The following is a 22,368-nucleotide window of genomic DNA, read 5'->3' on the forward strand; positions in this document are numbered from 1 at the left end:
GCCATCCCCTGCTTTCCCCTTCACAAATTCACCCTATGTCATATCCCTTTCCCCTCTCAATTAATCTCTCGTATTATGATGGTCTTGTATATGTAGTACCAGGCACTATGAGGTCATGGATATCCAAGCCATTTGTGTCTGGAGGATTGCGTTGTAAGCAGTCCTATCCTTCCTTTGGCTCTTACATTCTTTTGTTTTGTTTTTCGAGGTAGGGTTCGCTGTAGCCCAGGCTGACCTGGAATTCACTATGTAGTCTCAGGCTGGCCTTAAACTCATGACAATCCTCCTACCTCTGCCTCCTGAGTGCTGGGATTAAATGTATGCACCACCATGCCCGGCTTCTTACATTCTTTTTGCCAACTCTTCACCAATTGTTGCAGTCCGGTTCGCATTGCTGGTAGAAATCACCCAACCAAGAGCAGCTTCTGGGAAAAAGAGATTTATTTTGGCTTACAGGCTTGGGGGGAAGCTCCACGATGGCAGGGGAAAACGATGGCATGAGCAGAGGGTGGACATCATCCCCTACCCAACATAAGGTGGACCACAGCAACAGGAGTGTGTGCCAGACACTGGCATGGGGAAACTGACTATGAAACCCATAAGCCCGTCCCCAACAATACACTCCCTCCAGGAGGCATTAATCCCCAAATATCCATCAGCTGGGGAGCTAGCATTCACATCACCTAAGTTTATGGGGGACACCTGAATCAAACCACCACACCAATATACCCTGAGCCTTTGAAGGTGTGATAACAGATGTTTCAGTGCTGAACATTCCACCATCACTTCTCAGCACTATGGTGCCTTTTGAGTCATTCCAGTGGTCACTGCCTTCTGAAAAGAGAAGTTTCTCTAATCAGAAGTGAAAGTAGCATTAATATATGGGTATGAATGCTAAGAAAAGTGCTTGTAGGCAGTTTGCTGAACATAATATATGCATTTATTTATTTATTTTAAAAACTCAGATGATTTTAAAATTTTATTTATATTTATTTATTTGAGAGAGAGAAAGAGAATGGGCATGATGTGTCAGGGCCTCCAGCCACTGCAATCAAACTACAGATGCATGTGCCACCTTGTGCATTTGTCTTATGTGGGTCCTGGGGAAGCAAACCTGGGTCCTTTGGCTTCACAGGCAAGTGGCTTAACTGTTAAGCCATCTCCCCAGCTCAATATATGCATTTAGCCACACAACAGCAGGCATTACTCCCCTAGGGTTCATGACTGCCCCTGCTGTAACCGTTTGATTATGTTTTCAGTACTAGGCATGTATTCCCTCCTATGGAGCAGGCCTTTAATCCAATTAGAGAACTATTGGTTTCCAGCATAACACATGCCACTATTGTACACGTTGGGTCATTTGGCCTGACTGTTCAAACTTAAGGCTTTAATATCCTCTGTTGTTTATCTCCACTGATGACTTTTCTCTCTCACAGGGTTGTATAGAGTGTAGCTTTTTCCAGCTTTCTGTTAGCTGGTGTACAGGGAGGATGTTTTCAACTCAGCTCCAAGTTTTTTTCTCAGTGACCTGTAGCACAAGCATGTGGTATCTTCTGCAGTAGGCTCTTATCATCTATTTCTGGTGGGAAACCAAGAGCTGTGGCAATGGCTATAGTGTTTTGGAGGCATCAGGGACATCCCAGGTCAGCAACTCACTTGAAGGTATCCCATCCCTGGCACGGAAAATTTTCTAGTAATAATCTGTGGTTTCTGGATGTGCCATTGTCTAAAAAAGTAGGTTTCCATGTGGCTTATTTATAACATCTTGAATTTTGATTAACTCTTCCCCACCCTTGTGTAGGTAGTGTCAGGCACTGTGAGGTCATGGATATCCAGGCCATTTTGTGTCTGGAGGAGTGCATATAAGGAGTCCCTACCCTTTCTTTGGCTCTTATATTCTTTTTTTTTTCTTTTTAAATATTTTTTTCTTTTTATTTATTTATTTGAGAGAAACAGTCAGACAAAAGGAGTGAAAGAATGGGTGCTCCAGGGCCTCAAGCCACTGTTAACGAACTCCAGACATATGCGCCATCTTGTGCATCTCGCTTATGTGGGTCCTGGGGAATGGAACCTCAGTCCCTTGGCTTTGCAGGAAAGTGCCTTAACTGCTAAGCCATCTCTCCAGTCCTGGCTCTTACATTCTTTCTGCCACCACTTCTGCAATGGACCCTGAGTCTTGGAATATGTGATAGAGAGATATTTCTGTGTTGAGCACTCTTCTGTCACTTCTTCTCAGCACCATGGTGCCTTCTGAGTCATCCCATGGTCACTGCTATCTGAAAAGTGAAGCTTCTCTACCTAAAGTGAGAGTAGCATTAATATATTGGTATGAACATTAAGAGAAGTGCTTACTGGGCAGTTTGGTGAGAATAGTAAATACTTTTAGCCAGGCAGCAGCAGACGTTATGCCCCTAGGGCTCATGGCTACTCCTGTTGTAGGTTTTCAGTATCAGGGACGTATTCCCTCCCATAGAGTGTGACTCTAGTCCAATTAGAGAGCGGTTGGTTTCCCCCATAACAGACATGCCCCTATTGTGCCCGTTGGTTCATTTGATCTGGCTGGCCAAATATAAGGGCTTTCAGTGTCCACTGTTGAGTATCTTCACTGGTGATTTCTTTCTTTCCCTTGGAATTGCATGCAGCATAGCTTTTTCCAGCTTTCTTTCAGCTGGGTCTACATGGAGGAGGTTTTGAGCTCAGCTCCAGCAGGGTTTCTCACTGACCTTGTAGCCCAAGTATGTGGAATCTTCAGCAATAGGGTCTTACCATCTATTCCTGGTGGGAAACCAAGAGCCTCACAATGGCCTATAATGGTTTGCGGGCATCAGGGACCTCCCTGGCCAACCTCTCTTATTTCTTTTCTTTTTTTTTTCTCAATTTTTATTAACATTTTCCATGATTATAAAAAGTATCCCATGGTAATACCTTCCCTCCCCACTCCCCACTTTCCCCTTTGAAATTCCATTCGCTATCATATCCCCTCCCCATCTCAATCAGTCTCTCTTATTCTGATGTCATGATCTTTTCCTCCTCTTATGATGGTCTTGTGTAGGTAGTGTCAGACACTATGAGGTCATGGATATCCAGGCCATTTTATGTCTGGAGGGAGCATGTTTTAAGGAGTCCTACTCTTTCTTTGATTCTTACATTCTTTCCGCCACCTCTTCTGCATTAGACCCTGAGCCTTGGAAGGTGTGATCAAGATGTTACTCAGTACTCCAGCCACTTCTTTCCAGCACTATGATACCTTCTGAGTCATCCCAAAGTCACTGCCATCTGAAAAGAGAAGTTTCTCTACCCAAAGTGAGAGTTGCATTAATATAAGGGTATGAATATTAAGAGAAGTGCTTACTGGGCAGTTTGATAAGCATAGTATATACATTTTTCCAGACATCAGCAGATGTTACACCCCTAGGGCTCATGACTACCCCTGTTTTAGGTTTTCAGTATTAGGGATATGTTTCCCCCATGGAGCGGGCCTCCAGTCCAATTGGAGGGCATACCACTATTGCACCTGTTGGTTCATTTGGGCTGGCTCTTATTTCTTTATATAGATACCTAAAGCTGTAAATCTCCCTCTTAGGATTGCCTTCATTGTGTCAAAGGTTTGGTATGTTGTGTTCTCATTATCATTTGAGTCTATGAATTTTTTGATTTCTTTCTTGAATTCTTTATTGACCCATTCATCATTTAGTAGTGTATTGTTTAGTTTCCCATTGTGATCAGATAGATTGTAAGGAGTTATTACAATTTTTGTGTATTTATTAAGATTTGCTTTGTTAGACGCATGCCATTTTTTTTGGTTTTTCAGGATAGGGTCGCACTCTAGCCCAGGCTGACCTGGAATTCACTATGCGCCATGAGTTCAAGGTCACCTACCTTGAAAAACCAAGAAAAGATTTGCTTTGTGTTCTAATATATGGTCTATTTTAGAGAATGTTCCATGTGCTGCTGAAAAGAATGTGTATTCTGTAGCATTTGGGTGAAATGTTCTGTAGATAACTGTTAGGTCTATTTATTCTATGACCTAATTTAATTCAGATGCATCTATTCACTATTTGCCAAGATGACCTGTTAATTGATGAGAGTGGGGTGTTGTAGTCACTCACTACAACTGTGTTTGGTGTTATCTGTGACGTTAGTTCTAATAATGTTTGTTAGATGAAATTGGGAGCCCCCATGTTAGGTACATATATGTTTAGTATTATAATGTCTTCTTGTTGGACTGTGCCTTTAATCAATATAAAGTGACCATCTTTCCTAACTAAGGTTGGGTCGAAGTCTACCTTGTCTGATATCAGGATAGCGGCATGTGCTTGTTTTCTAGCCCACTTTCTTGAAACACCATATTCCAACCTTTCACCCTAAGTTGGTATCCATTTTTTGTTTCTTGGAGGCAACAAATTGAAGGATATTGCTTTTTAACCCAGTTTGCGAACGTTTGTCTTTTGGCTGGGGTATTGAGGTCATTGATATTAATAGCTATTGTTTAAAGGTGTGTATTTATTTTTGCTTTTGTTCTTGTTTTGTAGTTCTTCCAGTTGTACCTTTGCTCTCTTATATTAACTATAATTTGTGGATGGTTTGTTTCTTTTTTTCCAGGTTCCTTATGTTTGCACATTTCTGACTCTTCAGCATGTAGGATACTTTCAAGTATTTTCTATAGAGCTGGCTTTGTCTTCAAATATTCCTTTAGCCTGCTTTGTTGTGGAATGTCCTTATTTCTCCATCAATTTGAATGGACAGCTTTGCAGGATAAAATAATCTTGGTTGTCAGTTTTTATATTTCAGAACTTAGAATACATCATTCCAAGTCCTTCTGGCTTTTAAAGTTTGTGTTGAGTAATCTACTGTTATCCTGATGGGCTTGTGTTTGTATGTGGCTCGATTTTTCTGTCTAACTGCTTTCAATATATTTTCTTTGGTTTGTGTGTTTTGTAGTGAGAGGTTGTTTCCTGATTTTGTCTGTTTGGTGTTCTCTAGGCTTCCTGTATCTGTATTTGCATCACTTTCCCTCCTTGGTGGAAGTTTTCTGAATTTGATAAATACCTGTTGCCTTTGAAGTGAAATTCTGCTCCTTCTACTATGTCATGAATTCTTATGTTTGATCTCTTCATAGTGTCCTGAATGTCTTAAAATTCCCATTCATGCCTTCCTATTAGTCTTTCTCTTTGTTGGACTGTATTAGATCTGCCACCTGGTCTTCTTGTTTAGATATTTTGTTCTCTTTTCTACTGGTGAGACTTTCTACAGAGTTTTTATTTGACTTACTGTGTTTTTCATTTCTACTATTTCTGATTGGTATTTTTTTTATTATTTCCTTACTCATGTTTTGTAATGATCTCCTTATTTAAGTTGGTTTCCTGTGTTCTTCTTCAGGAGTTTTTCTTCTTTGATTCCTGTGATTTCTTCTTCAATTTCTTTGAACATAGGTATAATCATTTTGTTTTTGAGTTCTTCATCAGAAATTACATCTAAAGGTCTCACATGAGGTCATTTCTGATCAATTTATAGTTTTTTCTTGACTTTTTTATGTATTATATTGTAGAGATTTTTGCATCTTGAGTTAATTTGATGCTTGGGTTTTCCAATTATTTGCAGTGTTCTTAGCCATGTAAATCTGACTTTATGTATCTTCATGTGGGAGTGCCTGGTGTAGCTCTTATACTCCAAGGAAAACAGTAGAACTGTCCTTCATTGTTCCATTTTCCTGCAGTAGTAGACTGGGTAAAGCAAATTACTGGCAGATTCTAAAATTCAACTGAACAATGTAGACATTCAGTCAAAATCAGCACAGAATATTTATACAAGCATGGGAATTAAACTAAGCAGAAAATCTAGTAAAGCCAAAGTCCCTAAGGGTATCTTTTTTTAAAAAAGTATTTTATTATTTATTTATTTGACAGGGAAAGAGAGAGAATGGGTGTGCCAGGGCCTCCAGCCACTGCAAATGAACTCCATCCAGATGCATGTGCTTCCTTGGGTATCTGGCTACCTTGGATCCTGGGGAATTGAACCCAGGTCCTTTGGCTTTGCAGCCAAATGCCTTAACTGCTAAGCCATCCCTCCAGCCCCTTAAGGGTGTCTTTTGTTAGTAATCCTAGCAACTAGGAGGAGATTTCTAGTCTAAAATGAGTTCCAAGTCAGCCTGAGGCCAGTCAGTTCCTGTCCCTAGTAATGACTGAAGAAAGACAAAAGCTTTAAAAATCAAGAAATGTCAAAGGCAATAATATACAAAATACAGCTTATATGATAAGGGTAAAGCCAATTAAGAATATATAATTCAAATGTAATACATAATCTTCCTGACATGGAAAGAGATTAGCACTTCCAGTGTAGGCCTATGTATCTGGCTTGGTATAAGTAGGCCCTGTTATCTTTTGGGATGGCTTCCAATCTCAGTAATGCTGTGTGCTCACCTTGATCTCTCTCGATGCCAGTCCTGGGCAGCGAGGGGTGAATGAGTTCTCTGGACATTCATGACCGTGATGGATGGAGGATGAGAAGCTGTACCAGAGCTTCTCAGCTAGTCCCTCCTTGTATTCTCCTTCAGCAGCTGTTCTGCTGTCTTCCTTTTCAGGTTTCTTGCCTTTGGGAGGAGGCTGATGTGAGTGGAAAATTCCCTCACCGTGTTTTTGCTCCTGTTGCTCTGCACTGCTGGCCACGTGGTCACACAGATTGGGACTGCTGACACCTCAATGGGATTTTGGCTGTTTCCCTCCTTTCTGGAAGATCTTGGTCTGTCCTGCTTGTCTGCTGTGGTTGATAATAGCTTGTACACCTTCACTTTTCAGTAGAAGAGTATATTTTGCTATGTTTCTGTTATTTCCCTCCCTAGGCTGTTTTTGGTGTGGCTAGTATACCGCCAGCTTACCTGGAAGTCTGAGGTTGCAACTTTATATATATACATATACATATACATATACATATACATATACATATACATATACATATACATATACATATACATATACATATACATACACATACACATACACATACACATACACACATACATACGTACATATATATATATATATATATATATATATATATATACACACACACACACATACACACACACACACACACATATATGGAGAGAGAGAGAGAGAGAGAGATATCTATATAACACCCTCAGTTAATTTCTTCCCACTTTACTAATTTGCTGTCATAAGTCATAAAACCTGGATCCAGGCAGGGCTCCTTAACAGCCATTTCAGCCATAAACTGCTACTACAGCCATGCATAGTTACTGATATTTGTAATCTCAGCACTGAGGAACATGAGGCAGGAGAACTTTCATGAGTTCAAGGCCAGCCTGGACTATAGAATGAGATCCTGTCTCAAAAAACAAAAAACAAATTATTAGATATAGGGGCACATATTGCCTCCAAATCAATTTACAATTCCACTTATTTTTTTATCATAAAAGGAATGAATAATCATGCTTTCTCCAGTATGAAAACTGTAACTTTTTAGTTTTTTTTTAAATAAAAAATAAGGAAAACCTTTAAAAAGTACAAAGATAAAAGAAACACAGAACCTCAATATTAAAAAATTAAGATTTCTCCTATTTAAGATCTTTGGTAAAGACACTAACTATAGTTGATTGCCCACATCACCAAAACATGGCACACTTATAGTTCAAAATGCAATTTTCCTTTTGACTATGTAAACAAAAGGACAAATGCCTTGGGAAATTTGGAAAATGTAATGGTCTCCCCTTTCTCTTAAACACATGTACACTCAGTCTGTCTGCGGGTAAAGGCAAAGGGAGGGCCAGTTCTGTTGTTTCCTTTCCCCTCTCTGTGTCCTTTTCTTTTTCTTGCACTCCTGCTTGCCTAGTTCGTCTCTCTCTGCAGCTTGTCTTGCTCCTTCTTCCTTTGGTTCTCATGCCGAGAGTCTTGTTCCAGTTTCTGAGCATTGAGAACATCTTCCATGTTGGTCTTTCTGAGTATGGATTTGTTAGAACCACTGTTCATCGCCAAGGCACCTTAGTCACCATTTTCTTCTGCTTCGTCCCCTACCTGTTGCGTCAGCATACTGGGCCAGCAGGGCGGCTTTTCTGTTTCCCTTCTTCTGACACCATCCTGGGCTTCACAACAATGTAGGCCTGTTTCTCAATTAGGGTAGCAATGGTCTGTACCTCATCTTCCTTTTTTTCTTTTCACCTTGGTGACAACATTCTGTGTTTCAGACCATCGTTCTACAATCTCCTTGCAGATATCAAGGAGGGAATCTTCTTCCAGGAAAGCAGAGAGGATACCATGCAGAGTGTCCAGTTTTTCTTCCTCTATTTCCTCTTGTAAGACACCAAGGATGTAGGTGCCTTACACAGCTTGGTGCACTCCCCAGCGCTTCCAGCTGTCTGTCCAGCCAACAAGATCCAAAATGCCTACTATCTCTCTCACTATGGTCTGCCTTGGCTGTTTTACTGGGTACTGCCATCTTGAGTTCAGGGTCCTGCCTGCCCTGGAGGCATCTACTACAGTCTTAACTATTATTTGAGTTCGGTTTATTTTTTCCTATTAGCTCATGTGTGCTTTTCTTTCTCATCAGCATGGTGGAACTCTTCAAATATTTTATGTAGAGCTCATTTATAATGGTCATATATTCCTTTACCTTGTTTTTGTTGTGAAATATCCTTATTTCTCCATAAATTTGGGTGGATAGCTTTGCTGGATATAATAATCTTAGTTGACAGTTGTTGAACTTAAGAACTTGGAATACATCATTCCAAGCCCTTATGGCTTTTAAAGTTTGTGTTAAGCCAGGCGTGGTGGCACATACCTTTAATTCCAGCACTTGGGAGGCAGAGGTAGGATTTCCATGAGTTTATGGCCACCCTGAAACTACATAGTGAATTCCAGGTCAGCCTGAGGTAGAGCAAGACCCTACCTTGAAACCCCCCCCCCCAAAAAAAAAAGTTTGTGTTAAGTAATCTGCTGCTTTCCTGATGGGCATGCCCTTATATGTGACTTGATGTTTCTCTCTAAATGCTTTCAGAATATTTTCTTTGGTTTTTCTGTTTGGTAATTTAATTATAATATGGTGAGGAGAGGTTCTTTCCTGGTTTTGTCTGTTTGGTATTCTAAAGGCTTCCTATATCTTGGTATCTCTTTTTCCATATTTGTGGGAAATTTTCTTCTATGATTTTGTTGAAAATAACTACTATGCCTTTGGAGTGAAATTTTTCTTCTACTATACCCTGAATTCTTACGTTTGATCTTTTCACAGTGTCCTGAATGTCTTGAAATTCCCATTCATATCTTCCTATTAGTTTCTTGGACTGTACTAGATCTGCCACTTTGTGTTTTAGTTTAGATATTCTGTTCTCTCCTTGTTGCATCCTACTGGTGAGACTGTCTACGGAGTTTTCTATTTGACTTACTCTGTTTTGTATTTCTACTATTTCTTCATTATTTCTATTTCCTTATTCATGACTTATATTGACCTCCTTATTTCATTAAGTTGATTTCTTGTGTTCTTTTGGGATTCCTTTAGGAGTTTGTTTTCTTGTTTGATTTCTTTGAACATAGATAGTTATTCTTTTGAATTTTTTTTCAGGCATTTAATCTAAAACAGTCTCACTTGAGACCATTTCTGATGAATTTATAGTTTTTCATTTGTTTATTTATTTGAGAATGATAGACAAAGAGGCAGAGAAGGGAGGGAGGAGGGAGGGAGAATGGGTATGCCAGGGGCTCTAGCCACTGGAGAGAGAGAGGGAAAGAGAATGATCATGCCAGGGCCTCTAGCCACTGCAAACAAATGCCAGATGTATGTGCCACCATGTGCCTTGCCTTTGGATCATTTGCGACCTGGAGAATCAAACCTGAGTCCTTAGCCTTGGCAGACAGGTGCCTTATCTGCTAAGCTATCTCTCTGTCCCTGCTTGGGTTTTCTAATTATCTGCACTATTCTTAGACATGTGAATTCAATGTTATATACTTTCAGGGTAGGAGCTTAATTTTAGGTGTGGAGTGGCAGTGAAGGCATGCGTGCCTGAGTACGTGCCATTAGAGGACACAGAAACTGGTCATGTTTAGCTCAGTCTTTGCAAAGTGGACAGAGAGAGAGAGTGGTGGTGTGTGATTCCTTTGCTCCATGGCTGATGGTGGGGTAGACTTGCTTGCAGGAGCCCAGCAGCCCCTTCACTCACAGGCTTGTCCCTTGCAGTGCATTGCTGTACTGCAGGGTATTGGATATGATCATGAACCTCCTGCCAAGATGTCCAGAGCATGGGTAGACCTGGGATAATGGCCACCTTCTGACTGTTGCCAGCACAGTACCTAGCTGTGCGTATGGTCATTGTGTGTGTGACCTGTGAGTCTGTAGTGACTGTTCAGGATACTGCTCTGGGCTGTCTCTGGTTGTTTCCTCTTCCCCTACCTCCACATCTCCTAGGCTTACCTGTAGGTTGGCTGTCTGTGTGGTGGGGTCCTGGACTGGTTGGCCTGGCCTGGCTCCAGACCTGTCGCCTTCCACTGTCCTCACTATTGTCCTCTGGGGCTTGTCTTTCCCCTCCACGCAGAGAACACTTCTCTAAATGCCTTCTCTGACTACATTGTCCTGGTGGTAAGATTGGTGTGAGCTGGTGTTCTGAGTGACATTTTCCCCATGGATGCTCATGGATGGCCCAGCCATGAGCATATGGCTTACCCTCTGCTCCTAGCTCCACACTGCCTGTTTTTGGCCTCATGAAGTCTGTAGCTAATGTCCCCTTCTTGTTATTTCCACCTCTGCTGCCTGTCAAGCACATTTCTCAGCCTGTCCCCTCAGAGTGACTGAGCCACTTTGTCTTCTTGCAGGTGTCTGGGCGCATGGGGACTACTGCAGAATCAACCCCAAGACTGGGGGCATTGTCATGCTGGGCCGGAGGTGAGTGGCCATTAGGCAGCCCCTCTTTTCTACCTCTTCTAGAGGCTTCAGGGGGTGGGGTATGTCCTGTGGTAGTCATGACCCCTACCCTGGGTTCCTGTCTGCTCCAGTGCAGGAGTCAGAGACCCTCCCCTCCTGTGCTGCTTTCTCCCCTGAGTCCTCATGCTCTCCTGTCTCTGGGCCTTTGTGTGTGCTCTCCCCCTGACCAGAGTCCCCTCCAGGGCAGCATCGGGCCCTCTGGCTACTCAGTCTGAGATGTGGGTACACAGTCCCTTCTGCCACTGATGAAATTGAGCACCCTTCTTGGCTCCCTTGCTTATAGGGGTGGGTAACAGGTTAGGGAGTCATGGTTGGAGGCCCAAAACAAAGGTACAACCTGGGTTTGTCACTGGGCTGGGTACCTGTCCCCAGTTTTGTCCTCAGGAGGGAGGAACCCACGTACAGGTGGGGAGGGTCATTGGGGAGGAATGTACATACAGAAGGGCGCCCCTTGATGTCTGAGTGTAAATCTGTGGGTGAGGTCAACAGGTAGAGAAGCCTTGACCCAAGAAGTAAGGTTTTGCCTCAGGGCCCATGGTGCCTCCCTCCCTCACAGCCTCACATTTGTCCTTGTCTCTGTAGCGATGGCACGCTCAACCCCAATGGCGTGAGATTTGGCAGCTCTGAGATCTACAACATCGGTCAGTCAGTATTTCTCTTTCCATGTTATTCTCACTCAATGTCCAGCCTGATATCACAGTACCAGGCTCTGATTCCAGAGAACATATGGGATCAGGCATCGGTGCACACATCCTCTTCCAGAACATTTTTGGCTATACTGAGTACAGCCTCAGAAGGGGTTTAAGATCGCCTGCCCTCTGCCTTCCCACCATGCTTCACCCTCACAACCAGCTCAGTGAATTTGTCTTCTGGGTGTGGAAACAAGTATAGAGTGGGGATGTGAATATTGAAGGCCGCAGAGCCTTGCCGGACCCCATGTTCACATCTGTGGAGCTCAGAATTGTCTAGTAGGGTCACGGAGGGCAGAGGGTAGGTGGGGAGAATGGGCTGAAAGCTGCCCGACCTGACAGAGACTCAGCCCAGATCCCAAAGCCACCCTTCCTGCAAAGTGGCCTCCCTTACTGTGCTTGGATTTGAGCCCCAGTGGTATTAGGTCTGTGTGTGCCTCCAGGTGAGCAATGTGAAGGCCCCTCTTTCCAGCTGTGGAGTCCTCAGACAGCTGCCCCCTTTCTCCCGTGTGGTGGTTTGTCCTTAAGTGAGTCTAGCCCTTGGCAGTGCAGCCCCAAGGCATTCCCCAGGTGGTCCCATCTATCCCTTTCTGCCATGTGACTATGAATGTCACAGCCTACCAAGGACTCTGTGTGAGGCCGTGCCTGTTCTGTCCCCACAGTGGAAGCCTTTGAGGAGGTGGAAGACAGTCTTTGTGTCCCCCAGTACAACAGGGATGGTGAAGAGAGGGTCATCCTGTTTCTGAAGATGGGTTCGGGGCACGCCTTCCGGACTGACCTAGTGAAGCGCATCCGTGATGCCATCCGCCTTGGCCTGTCTGCTCGCCATGTGCCCAGCCTCATTCTGGAGACCCAGGGCATCCCGGTATGTTCTCCCCGCCTGTGCCACTCTGTAAATGTCTGTCACAAGCACATCACTCAGGAGTCTACTTACCTGGAGCTCTGAGCGCTGATGGTTCCTCAAGCTTCAGGTGGATGCTGTGCTGCTTGGCAGGGGCTTCTCTCTCCCAGTTGACATTTACAGCCACTTCTGAGAGGTGCTGTGCCAGAGGAGGCAGTATACTGGGGCGTGGTTGCCTGGCCTAGCCTACAGGCTGGCTGGCCTCTCCTGGGTGCCTGGCCCAGCATTCAGGAGGCAGAGGTAGGAACCTGGGTCTTTAGGTTTTGCAGGCCAGTGCCTTAACCACCGAGTCATCTCTCCAGCCCCCCCCCCCCCCCAGCTAGTCTTTATAGTGTAATAAAGTATAATGATATAAATGTGTGTACTGAAATATAAGCAGCAGTGAACAAGACTGTACAGAGGACAGCTAGGCCTTCTGAAGCTATTTGGTAGCTTTGTGCCTTGCCCATGGCCTTTCGGATAGGTGTTGTCTCCTCTTGTAAGGAAAGTTTTAAGGTGAGTTTGGAAGAAAGAAAGGAATAGAAATCTCCACGGCAAGAGCAGACTTTGCTAGTCTGAGAGGGACACCTCTGGGCCCAGGGGCTACCTCTGACCCTGCGAATGTGAGAGCGTCCTGGGTAGCATGTGGCTGGGAGATTTTTTTGGCCTTAAGGTGGAGGTAGGGTTTGTACTGAAGTGATGGAAGCAAACTACTTTTCCGGGCCGCATTTCAGCAGGCTGTTGCTTTTTTTTTTTGTTTGTTTGTTTTTGTTTTGTTTTTCGAGGTAGGGTCTCACTGTAGACCAGGCTGACCTGGAATTCACTCTGTAGTCTCAGGGTGGCCTTGAACTCATGGCAATCCTCCTATCTTTGCCTCCAGAGTGCTGGGAGTAAAGGTGTGTGCCACTACGTCCAGCCAGGCTGCTTTTTGTCAAGATAGTTGAGGCAGTTTGTAATCTCTGGGCAGACTTCTTCGTGTCCAGAGTTGATGTGCTGACTCCCCCAAGGTCCTATTTGCTGATCCCTTCAGCTCTTTTACATGTGAGCAAACAACTAAGGTGTAGGAATTTGCCCAAGTCCCCCAAGTGTAGTGATGGAAGTCACCAGTTTTTAAAAAAAAATTGTATATATATATTATTTAGAGAGAAGGCGCGAGCAAGCGAGCATGGGCATGTCAGGCCTCTTGCATGTGAACAAATGCATCTGGCTTCATGTGGGTACTAGGGAATTGAACTTAGGCTGTCAAGCTTTGCAAATAAGTACCTTTAACTGCTGAGCTATCTCTCCAGCCCAGTTGTTTGTTTTGAGACAAGGTCTGACTATAGCTCAGGCTGGCCTTGAGCTCATCGTCCTCCTGCATCAGCCTCCTATGCCTAGGTCCTGTCTTCACTGCACCCTTCATTGCACACAGAGCACCCGCTGGGGTGGGATAGATGAGTTGTGGATTGGTCCTGGTGAGTGGACCCCTCACCCAGGCAGGGGTGAGTGTCAGGCACATGGCATGCCCACTTTGGGCCAGCTGGATCTTAGACCAGCAGCTGGTCCACCATGTGGCATGAGATACAGTTACATGCTCATGTGGCCTGTGTGTGGATCTTTAACACAAGCTTGGGCCATGTAGTTGGTCTGACCCCTTTCCACTGCCAGATGGGCAGTGGATGTGATCTGTGCAGGGTGTGTGGCACTGGCTTTAGAGCTTTGTGCACCAGCTTGTGACAGCCATGGCTGCTTTGAGCATCTGGGTTGAGTTGACCCTTCAGGATGAGGATGAGGGCAGGTATATGAGTAAGAGTGTGTTCTCCCCTTACGCTTTTCAGCATCCCTCTTCCCTGCCTTTCCTCACAGTATACGCTCAATGGCAAGAAGGTGGAGGTGGCTGTGAAGCAAGTGATGGCTGGAAGGGCCATAGAGCATCGTGGGGCATTCTCCAACCCTGAGGCCCTGGACCTGTACCGGAACATTCCTGAGCTGCAGGACTTCTGAGCCAGACTGGCTCCCACACCTCTCAACCACACATGTGCCTGTGCACTGTGACTTCTGTACATTCAAGAAACACCTAGAGGCTGACAGCTGCTCTATATGGATGTGGCACCACGTGCTCGTAAACTCTGAAGCAGCGTTCCCTTTTTGGAGCCATCTGCTGTGGATCTGGGTCTCCCACGTGCTAGGATGGGCCTGGCCTTTGGAGACTAGAAGGGTGCATTTAGGCCCTGAGCTCTGAGCATGTGGGTCTACACATGGCCTTGCAGGTGCAGGGCCAATGACATCCCAGTGACAGCACACCTGAGAAGCAGTGTGGCCCTCAAACTCGTGAGCCTACAATTCTGTTTCACTTTATGATGGTGCAAGTCTTTCTGCCCTGTATTCTTGTCTTCTGGTTGGCCTGTTTCCTCTGAGGGCTGTTGTCCCATCCCATTAAGAGCTTGCTGGTTCCAGGGTACACCTGGCACCTGTGTGCCCTTTGTTTTGTAGCTGGATGTTGGGAGCCCTGGGCTGATAGCACATGTACTGTCTGCCTTGGCAGAATACCACTGGGGGAGACTGAGTCATGCTCCAGCCAGTGGGGGTTCCTTGTTGGCAAGTGCTGTCATCCTGCCTCAGGGGCTTGATAGCAGCTTTTGAGTCATTCAGATGTAACATTAATGGAAAGTTTGGTGCCGGGGTGTGATGCACTGGGCACCCACCCTGGGCCACTCTTGGGGTCACTGGGCAAGCTCCTAGGTACAGGCCCAGGTCAGCATGGTCACCGTGAGTGCTGTGGGCTGTGACCTCACTGCTCTCTGTACCTGAGGCTGCATCTGTTATGGTTGTGTGTCATCAGTACTGGAAGATGGAAGCACTGGGGTGAGGGGAGGGTGCTGGTCCGCTGAGTGGCCTTGGTCAGGATCCTGGTGGTCATTTTCATTTTTGTGTTTTTTATTTTTTATTTTATTTTTTAGGCAGGGTTTCACTCTAGCTCAGGCTGACCTCGAACTCACTCTGTAGCCCCAGGCTGGCTTTAAACTCAACGTGACCCTCTTAACGTGGGACTAAAGGAGTACACCACCACACCTGGCTCTGTCTTTTTTTTTTTTTTTTTTTTTTAAACTGAGCACAATGAAATACCTTTTGGAAATCTTCTGGATTTTAAATCTGTAAGGGAAAAGTGCTATGAAGAATTTTATGCAATAAATGTGTGCACATGCACACTTGCACATGTGCAGCATGCTTGTCCTTTCTTTGCAGAAGCCAGCTGTGGACGTGTGGATGAGGCCAGCTGTACCACGGTGCCAGTCACAGCTGTGCCCAAACTGTGTTGGTGTTTCCAGGGCCTTGGTATTTGGCAGTGATCTCTTTCTGGGCTAGGTGTGCTGCTCTGGGTTAAACTCCAGGCCTCCCCGATGGCGGGCTTGCTGCTGCCCAGAGCTGGCTGGCTGGAGCCTGGACTACCTCTGCCACAGCTGTGTCTCCTTGGGTTGTGTTACCGTTTGTCACAGACCCAGTGCAGGCTGTCTGGGAGTATAGTCTCTCTGTCACAGCGAGTGTCCCCGGCACACAGGAGTGCTCCACTGTGTGCTATTGTCATCTTGCTTACTAGGTGACTGTAAGCCTTCCCTCTGCATTCCAGGCAGGAGGAAGGGAGGTGACAAGCAGGAAGCCATCTGAGTCTGCCCCTCCTATCGGCAGAATTTTTTTTTGAGAGCTCCGGGCCCTACTGCACTGGGCACTGGTTACACTTGCTACAGGGGATCCTGGGACTGGGGAACTTAGCATAGTTTCCAGTGCCTGTCTATGAAATGCTGCCCAGTGTCCCTGTCTGGCAATGGGTCTGAGATGGCTGGGGAGCCTGGGCTCCTGGTGTCTCCGGTAGAAGCTGTTCTTGCCCCTCTTCTGGGCTGGAGTGGCTGCTGCTTTGGCTGGCGCCTCTTTCCCATCTTCATAGCTGGGGCAAGTCCCCGTTACTGACTGCCAGCAAGCACCCCACTTGCACTGGGCCATGCACCCATTATTTCTCTGAGGACCAATCTGACACCTGTTGTCAAGAAAGCACATCTGTTTGAAGGGTGCGAGAGGGCTGGAGGAGTCCAGCTCAGGGGCCGAGCTGCTGACTGCCCCCAGCTGGGTTGGGCTTGTCTTCAAGTCCTCCCAGGAGCCTTGATCAGGCCACACCCTGCCTCAGGTCAGGCTCAGGACTGTGTGGTCCTCTTGTCAGTTCTGGGGGCTGCTGGCAAGTCCATGGCATATGGAGGAACCTTGGGCTTACCCTGTGTGCTCTAGCTGGGAAAGGCCTGGTGACAAAGCCCCTTGATAAGTAAGCTGGACAACTTCATTAAAAGTGGCAGATGGTCTGAACCTTGCTCCAAAAGGCACTCTAAAAACCTGGCAGCCACTGGCCAGCTGTCCTGTGTCCCCATGGTGCCACAGGCTGCCCAGACCCTTGGGAGGCCAGAGAAGCTGGGAAGGGCATGCACCTGAGAGATGTGCCTCCCAACTTCTGTCACTGAGGGCAATGCAAAGCCATTCTATAGCCAAGCTCATGGGACTCAGGCCTGCCTAATCAGCATTCTGCAAGTGATTAGACATGTGACCCTGACAGTCCAACACATTTTAACACCAGGGCTTGGGCCCGAACTCCTGAGGGAAGGCTCTCCTCTCTGAGGATAAAAGCCTGGGGCTGAGTATGTCTCCTGGGCGTGGGTGGAGGAGAGTCCACGTGAGAAGACTGGGTGCAGAAGATAGCTGGCCAGAATGGAGGGAGAATAGTGGTGATGGTATGGGTGTTCTAGATCCAGACCCACCTGAAACTAGTCCCCTGTGGAAATTTTCATGGCACTGTTTGTCCTGGCTTTAGCCAGTCTGGGTTGTAGTTTCTGATACTTACTGCCAATGAAATCTGAATCATAATTAAAAACAGGAAGAGGACACCAAAATCAACTTGACCACAGCCAGCTCCAGGTCTGTGAGAGGGATGGTCAGGCAGTGCCAGCAGACTCTTTCTTGCTCCACAGCCCCAATGTGGCTTGTGATCTCCCTGCGTGAGCCAATGAAAGAAAGGAGGTGAGGCCAGAGCTCAAGGTGAACAGTATTGAAAGTTCCAGAGTATCGGACCTAACAACTGTGTCCCTAGAAGCTGCTCAATTATACTATCCACTTACCAGTGATATCCGGGCCTGATTGCCAGCTGTAAACCAAGACAGCAGGGTCGGGATTACAATGCACTCATGGGGCTATACTTGCTTGCTTGTATCAGTCTTGAAATTGGGATGGAATAGTGAGGCTTTTGGAAGCTGTCTGTGGGAGCCAGGGAGATAGCAGTTACAGGTGCTTGTTTGCAGAGCCTGCCAGCCTGGGTTGAATTCCCCAGCATCCCTGTAAGCCAGATACAAAGTAGCTCCTGCATCTGTGATCCCAGCACTCAGGAGGCTGAGGGAGGAGAATTGCCATGAGTTCAAGGCCAGCCTGGGCTACGGTGAGACTCTGCTAGAAAAATAATTTAAAAGGGCATTTCTTATGTTCTGGCCTCGGGATGGCTTATTAATTTTTAAGAAAGCTGCTTCTCTTTCCTCTCCCCACAGCTGTAGTAGGCACCCCAATGTGCCCAGCTGTGAATCCTCACTGTCCCATGACTTGAATGAGAAATGAGACTTCCTCCCAATCACCACCTGGGTGGGGGTGTGGCAGTCTAAGCCTCACTTCCCCCAAAGAGTTTCTGCAGTTATTCCAGAGAACCCTAATAACTGTCCACAAAGCCCAGGCCCAGAAAGGAGTAAGAACCATCATGTAGGCATCTCTCAGAGCTCCTACTTTGCAGGACAAGATCTTTCAGATCCCAAATCCCTACTGTTCTCTCAGGCTCTGTAGCCATGGGGATGGCTTCAAGGCTGCTGTGAATACCAGCTGGACTGGGCATGGTGGCACATAGTTGTCAAACCCCACACTCAGGAGGATCCAGAATTCCTAGCCATTCTGGGCTACAGAGCAAGACCCTGCGTCAAAAATCAGACAACACAAAACTAAACGCAACAGGCACTGGAATGGCTAGCATCGCTGCTTTGTCCTCCTGGGTCTCTTTCCTCCCCAAGACACCCCTCTCCACAGCTGTCCTCTACCTCCCCACAGAATTTTGTGTTTCCCCTTGAGTGTGGGAAGGAGCTAAGCCCACCACTGACCTTAGAGGTCATAGGGGGGAGTTTTGTGGGATAGCTGGTTCCCAGTCAATTGTCCTTGAGTTAATCTGGGGAGATTATGTTGAGTGGGCCTGCCCTCTCTTTATCAGGCCTTGCCTGAAGTCAGTAGCAGCTGCTTGGAGATAAGTTCTGCTTGTGACTGAAGGGTTTGGAGGGGAAAACAGAGCTGAACCTGCATGGGACACAAGCCTCATCTGCTCCGCTCCCCTGCATTGTCCCCACATAGTGGACCATGGGTAAATGGATATTTTAACCCCTTAAATCAATGACAATTTAGGAGGTATCAATGGGTGACGAACATAGGCTACCAGTGGCTCAGGCTCCAGGGCCATGATATACACTCCAGTTTCAAATTCAGATTCTCACATGCACAAATATGCTTATTTTACATGCACACAGATACTTTGTCCCAAGCGGTGACACACACTAGGACCTATCTGACATAGACATACGGCACTCAAGCTTCCTCACACTGGTCTGGGCACATGCACACACAGAATGCAGACCCAAACACAGGCCCACACGCCCTGGCTTTGATGTTAACCACCCCTTTCCATACTAGTGGGCACACCTCCTGGGTGCCCCCAGGTGTGAGGCCTACTTTGTGGCCTGCTCTGCTCTCTCATTACCTCTCCTCCACCTTCTGCCCTTGGCCCAACCACAGAGCAAGGGTTCAGGGGCTTATTTGAATTGGGACTGGCACCATGTCTGAGCTCTTGGGAGGGAAATGAGAAGAAAGGGCTGGCTTTAGGCACAGAGGGATCCAGGACAGGCCAGTGTATCAGCTTTCAGCACCTCTAAGGGCAGTAGGATGCCATAAAGAGCATGTGCTCTGGAGTTGGGGTTTGACGTGACAGATAAAATGCAGGCCACCCAGTTAAGTGTAAGCATCAGATAACAGCTTTGTGAATGGGTGTCTGGTGGGCACAGCCACAAAGCAGTAGTTCCTAGATGCTGATGAAGTGGCTGGGTTCCAAGTTGGCAGCCTCAGTTTATCTGATAATGCCTTTACCACTGTATCCCCAGCGAAAGATGTCGTGTTGTCTGTGAGACAGGGTCTCGCCTTAGTGCCTGGTGTGTCTGGACCACATCCTCTTTGTTGATGGACACCTGGGCTGGTTCCATTTCATGCCTGTAAACAGTGTCACAATAAATATGGATGAGCAGATCTCTGTGGTATGTTGACTTAAGAGTCCTTTGGGTATATAGCCAGAAGCAGTATAATTGGATCATATGGTAGTTTGACTTTTAGATTACTTAAAAAATTTTTTTATTTATTTACGAGAGATAGAGAGAGGCAGATAGATAGAATGGGTGCCACAAACCCCAGATGCATGTGCCACCTTATGCATCTGGCTTACATGGGTATGGGGGAATCAAACCTGGATCCTTAGGCTCTGCAAGCAAGTGCCTTAACCACTAAGCTATCCCTCCAGCCCCTACTTACAGCTTATTGAGAAACTGATTTCCATGGTAGCTGCACGCCACTAGCAGTGAGTCAGGTCCCCTTTTCTCACATCCTTCCCAGCATTTGTTTCCTTGATGGTACTATTCTGACTGGGATGAGATGAGACCATGAGAGAGAGAGAGGAAGGAATCTTAAAAAAGGGGGTGGGAGGAAAGTGAGTAATGAAATACATGTGACATGAAAGCAGAAGAGGGGATTATTTTGGGGAAGGAAGAGGGCTAGCAAGGGGGGGGGCAGTGGGATGGGGAGTAGGAAGTAAGGTGGGGGACCAAAACTAACAGTCTATTGATGTACATGTGTGACAGTGTCATAATGGAATGTGTTACTTTGTATACTAACTGAAGAAACGAATAATTGTAGTGCAATAATACAAAGACAGGCATGTGACACACTCCTTTGATTCAAGTACTCAGGAGGCCGAGGTAGGAGGATCACTGTGAATTCTAGGTTGGCCTGGACTAGAATGAGACCTTCCCTCAAAAAACAAAATAGCAAAAAGACTGGGGTCTGAGTCTTGGTGGCAAGAACTACCAAACAGCATTTCTTTCTTTCTTTTTTTTTTCTTATGAAGATATTGGCTCTCGCTCTAGCCCAGACTGACCTAGAATTCATTATATAGTTTCAGGTTGACTTTGAACTCACAGTGGTCCTCCTACCTCTGCTTCCCAAGTGCTGGAGTTAAAGGATGTGCCACCATGCCCAGCTCTATTTTTATCTTTTTGACAATTACATACCTATTTAGATATTTACCCCTGCCTTACCCTCTCTTATCCCTCTCCACTAAACACCTTCTTCCCAACTATTTTCCTTCGTAATTCCATGTCTATTTGCCTTTGTGTGTGTAAGTTGGTGGTGGGGGGTAGTTTATTGGAGTATGAATAACTTGCCAGTGGCTAGCTACATTTCTGAGTATGACACCTATCCCTTAGCAACCATTAACTGCCAGTTACTCCTCAGGAGGGGAGCACTTCATGGGTCCTTTCCCCATCCAAGATGGAATGTAGGGTCCAATTTTGTGTAGGTAACCACAGTTGCTATGAGGTCATAAATGCTACACCATGTCATGCCAGGAATAGAACCATAGCACTTCTCTGTTCTCTGGCTGTTATATTCTTCCTGCCCACTCTTCTGCAGTGTTCCCATCATCACCTCCCACAGTGCCATGCTGGGGACCATGTCTTATTCAACACACGGGCCTTTGGGGACCACTCCATATCCAATATGTAGTGGCTAGGGGGGCATGCGGGGTGCTCCATTGTGAGAGCCCCAGTCCTGTCATGGCTGGTTCCCATGCCCAGGCCACACTGGGGAGTGGAGTGCAGCCCACTGACCTAGTGAACACCTAACCCTTTGGAACAAGCTCATGAGGGGTTCAGGAGAATAGTTTTGGGCACCATGTTTTTATTTTTTGGTGGGTAGTTCCTAATTGTCTAGATTGATTTTGAAAATCACACCAGGGCTGGGGAAATGGCAGTGGTTAAGGCCACTTGCTTGTTAAGCCTACCAATCTAGATTTGATTCCCTAGTAAAAGTCGGATGTAAAAAGTGATGCATGCATCTGGTGTTTGTTTGCACTGGTAGAATCCATGGTACACCTGTGTTTGTGTGTGTGTAAGTGTGCGCACACATACATGCAAGTAAATGGGATTTCTGAGTCATTTTGTTGCTGTCACTGACTCTCAGTCTTTAATTAGGTAAAAATTGGTTCATGTGTCATGAAATTTAAAATGACAGTGTTCTGTAAAAAGCTCTTCCCTTTATCCCAGCCTGGTGGAGATGGGGGTTTCTTGGGGAGCCATTCATCCAGAGAGGGTGAGGCCTTCAAATGGACCTCTGCTCTGCAGCTCTTAGTGCTAAGTGAGATGTTGCTATTTTGCCCCCAGGGCTCAGGGAACACTGTGGAAGAGAGGGTAGAAAAAAGGTAAGAGGTGGCTAGACAGATGGCTTAGTGATTAAGGTACTTGCCTGCAAAGCCTACCAACCTGGGTTCAATTCCACAGTACGTCAACACAAAGTGGCACGTGCATCTGAAGTTTGTTTGCAGCAGCTGAAAGCCCTGGTGTGCCCATTCTCTCTGTCTGTCTGTCTGTCTCTTTGCTTGCAAATAAATAAAATGAAAAACGTTTTAAAACAACAACGAAAGAAGGTAAGTGGCAGAGGACCTGGAGGAGGGCTGTGGAATGCCATCTTTCGAACATGAAGTGGCCAGTGCGTTCGCAGCCGACCTCACAGTGGCTGTCA

At 46.0% G+C, this 22,368-nt stretch overlaps 1 protein-coding gene and 1 pseudogene across 1 annotated transcript in view; one reads left to right on the top strand and one right to left on the bottom strand.

Annotated features, from left to right (window-relative positions):
- Positions 1–19,827, top strand: part of Aacs (acetoacetyl-CoA synthetase) — a 78,067-nt gene extending 58,240 nt beyond the window's left edge. The window contains exons 15-18 of the mRNA XM_004668503.2: positions 10,815–10,884; positions 11,506–11,564; positions 12,275–12,477; positions 14,338–19,827. Of these exons, the coding sequence (XP_004668560.2) occupies positions 10,815–10,884; positions 11,506–11,564; positions 12,275–12,477; positions 14,338–14,475 (470 nt within the window). The 3' untranslated portion in view covers positions 14,476–19,827. The remainder of the gene's footprint in view (positions 1–10,814; positions 10,885–11,505; positions 11,565–12,274; positions 12,478–14,337) is intronic.
- On the bottom strand, positions 7,750–8,451 carry LOC123454170 (annotated as a pseudogene).
- Positions 19,828–22,368: the final 2,541 nt, after the last annotated feature.

The sequence above is a fragment of the Jaculus jaculus genome, chromosome 13 (genome assembly GCF_020740685.1).
Source record: "Jaculus jaculus isolate mJacJac1 chromosome 13, mJacJac1.mat.Y.cur, whole genome shotgun sequence".
NCBI classification, from domain to species: Eukaryota; Metazoa; Chordata; class Mammalia; order Rodentia; family Dipodidae; genus Jaculus; species Jaculus jaculus.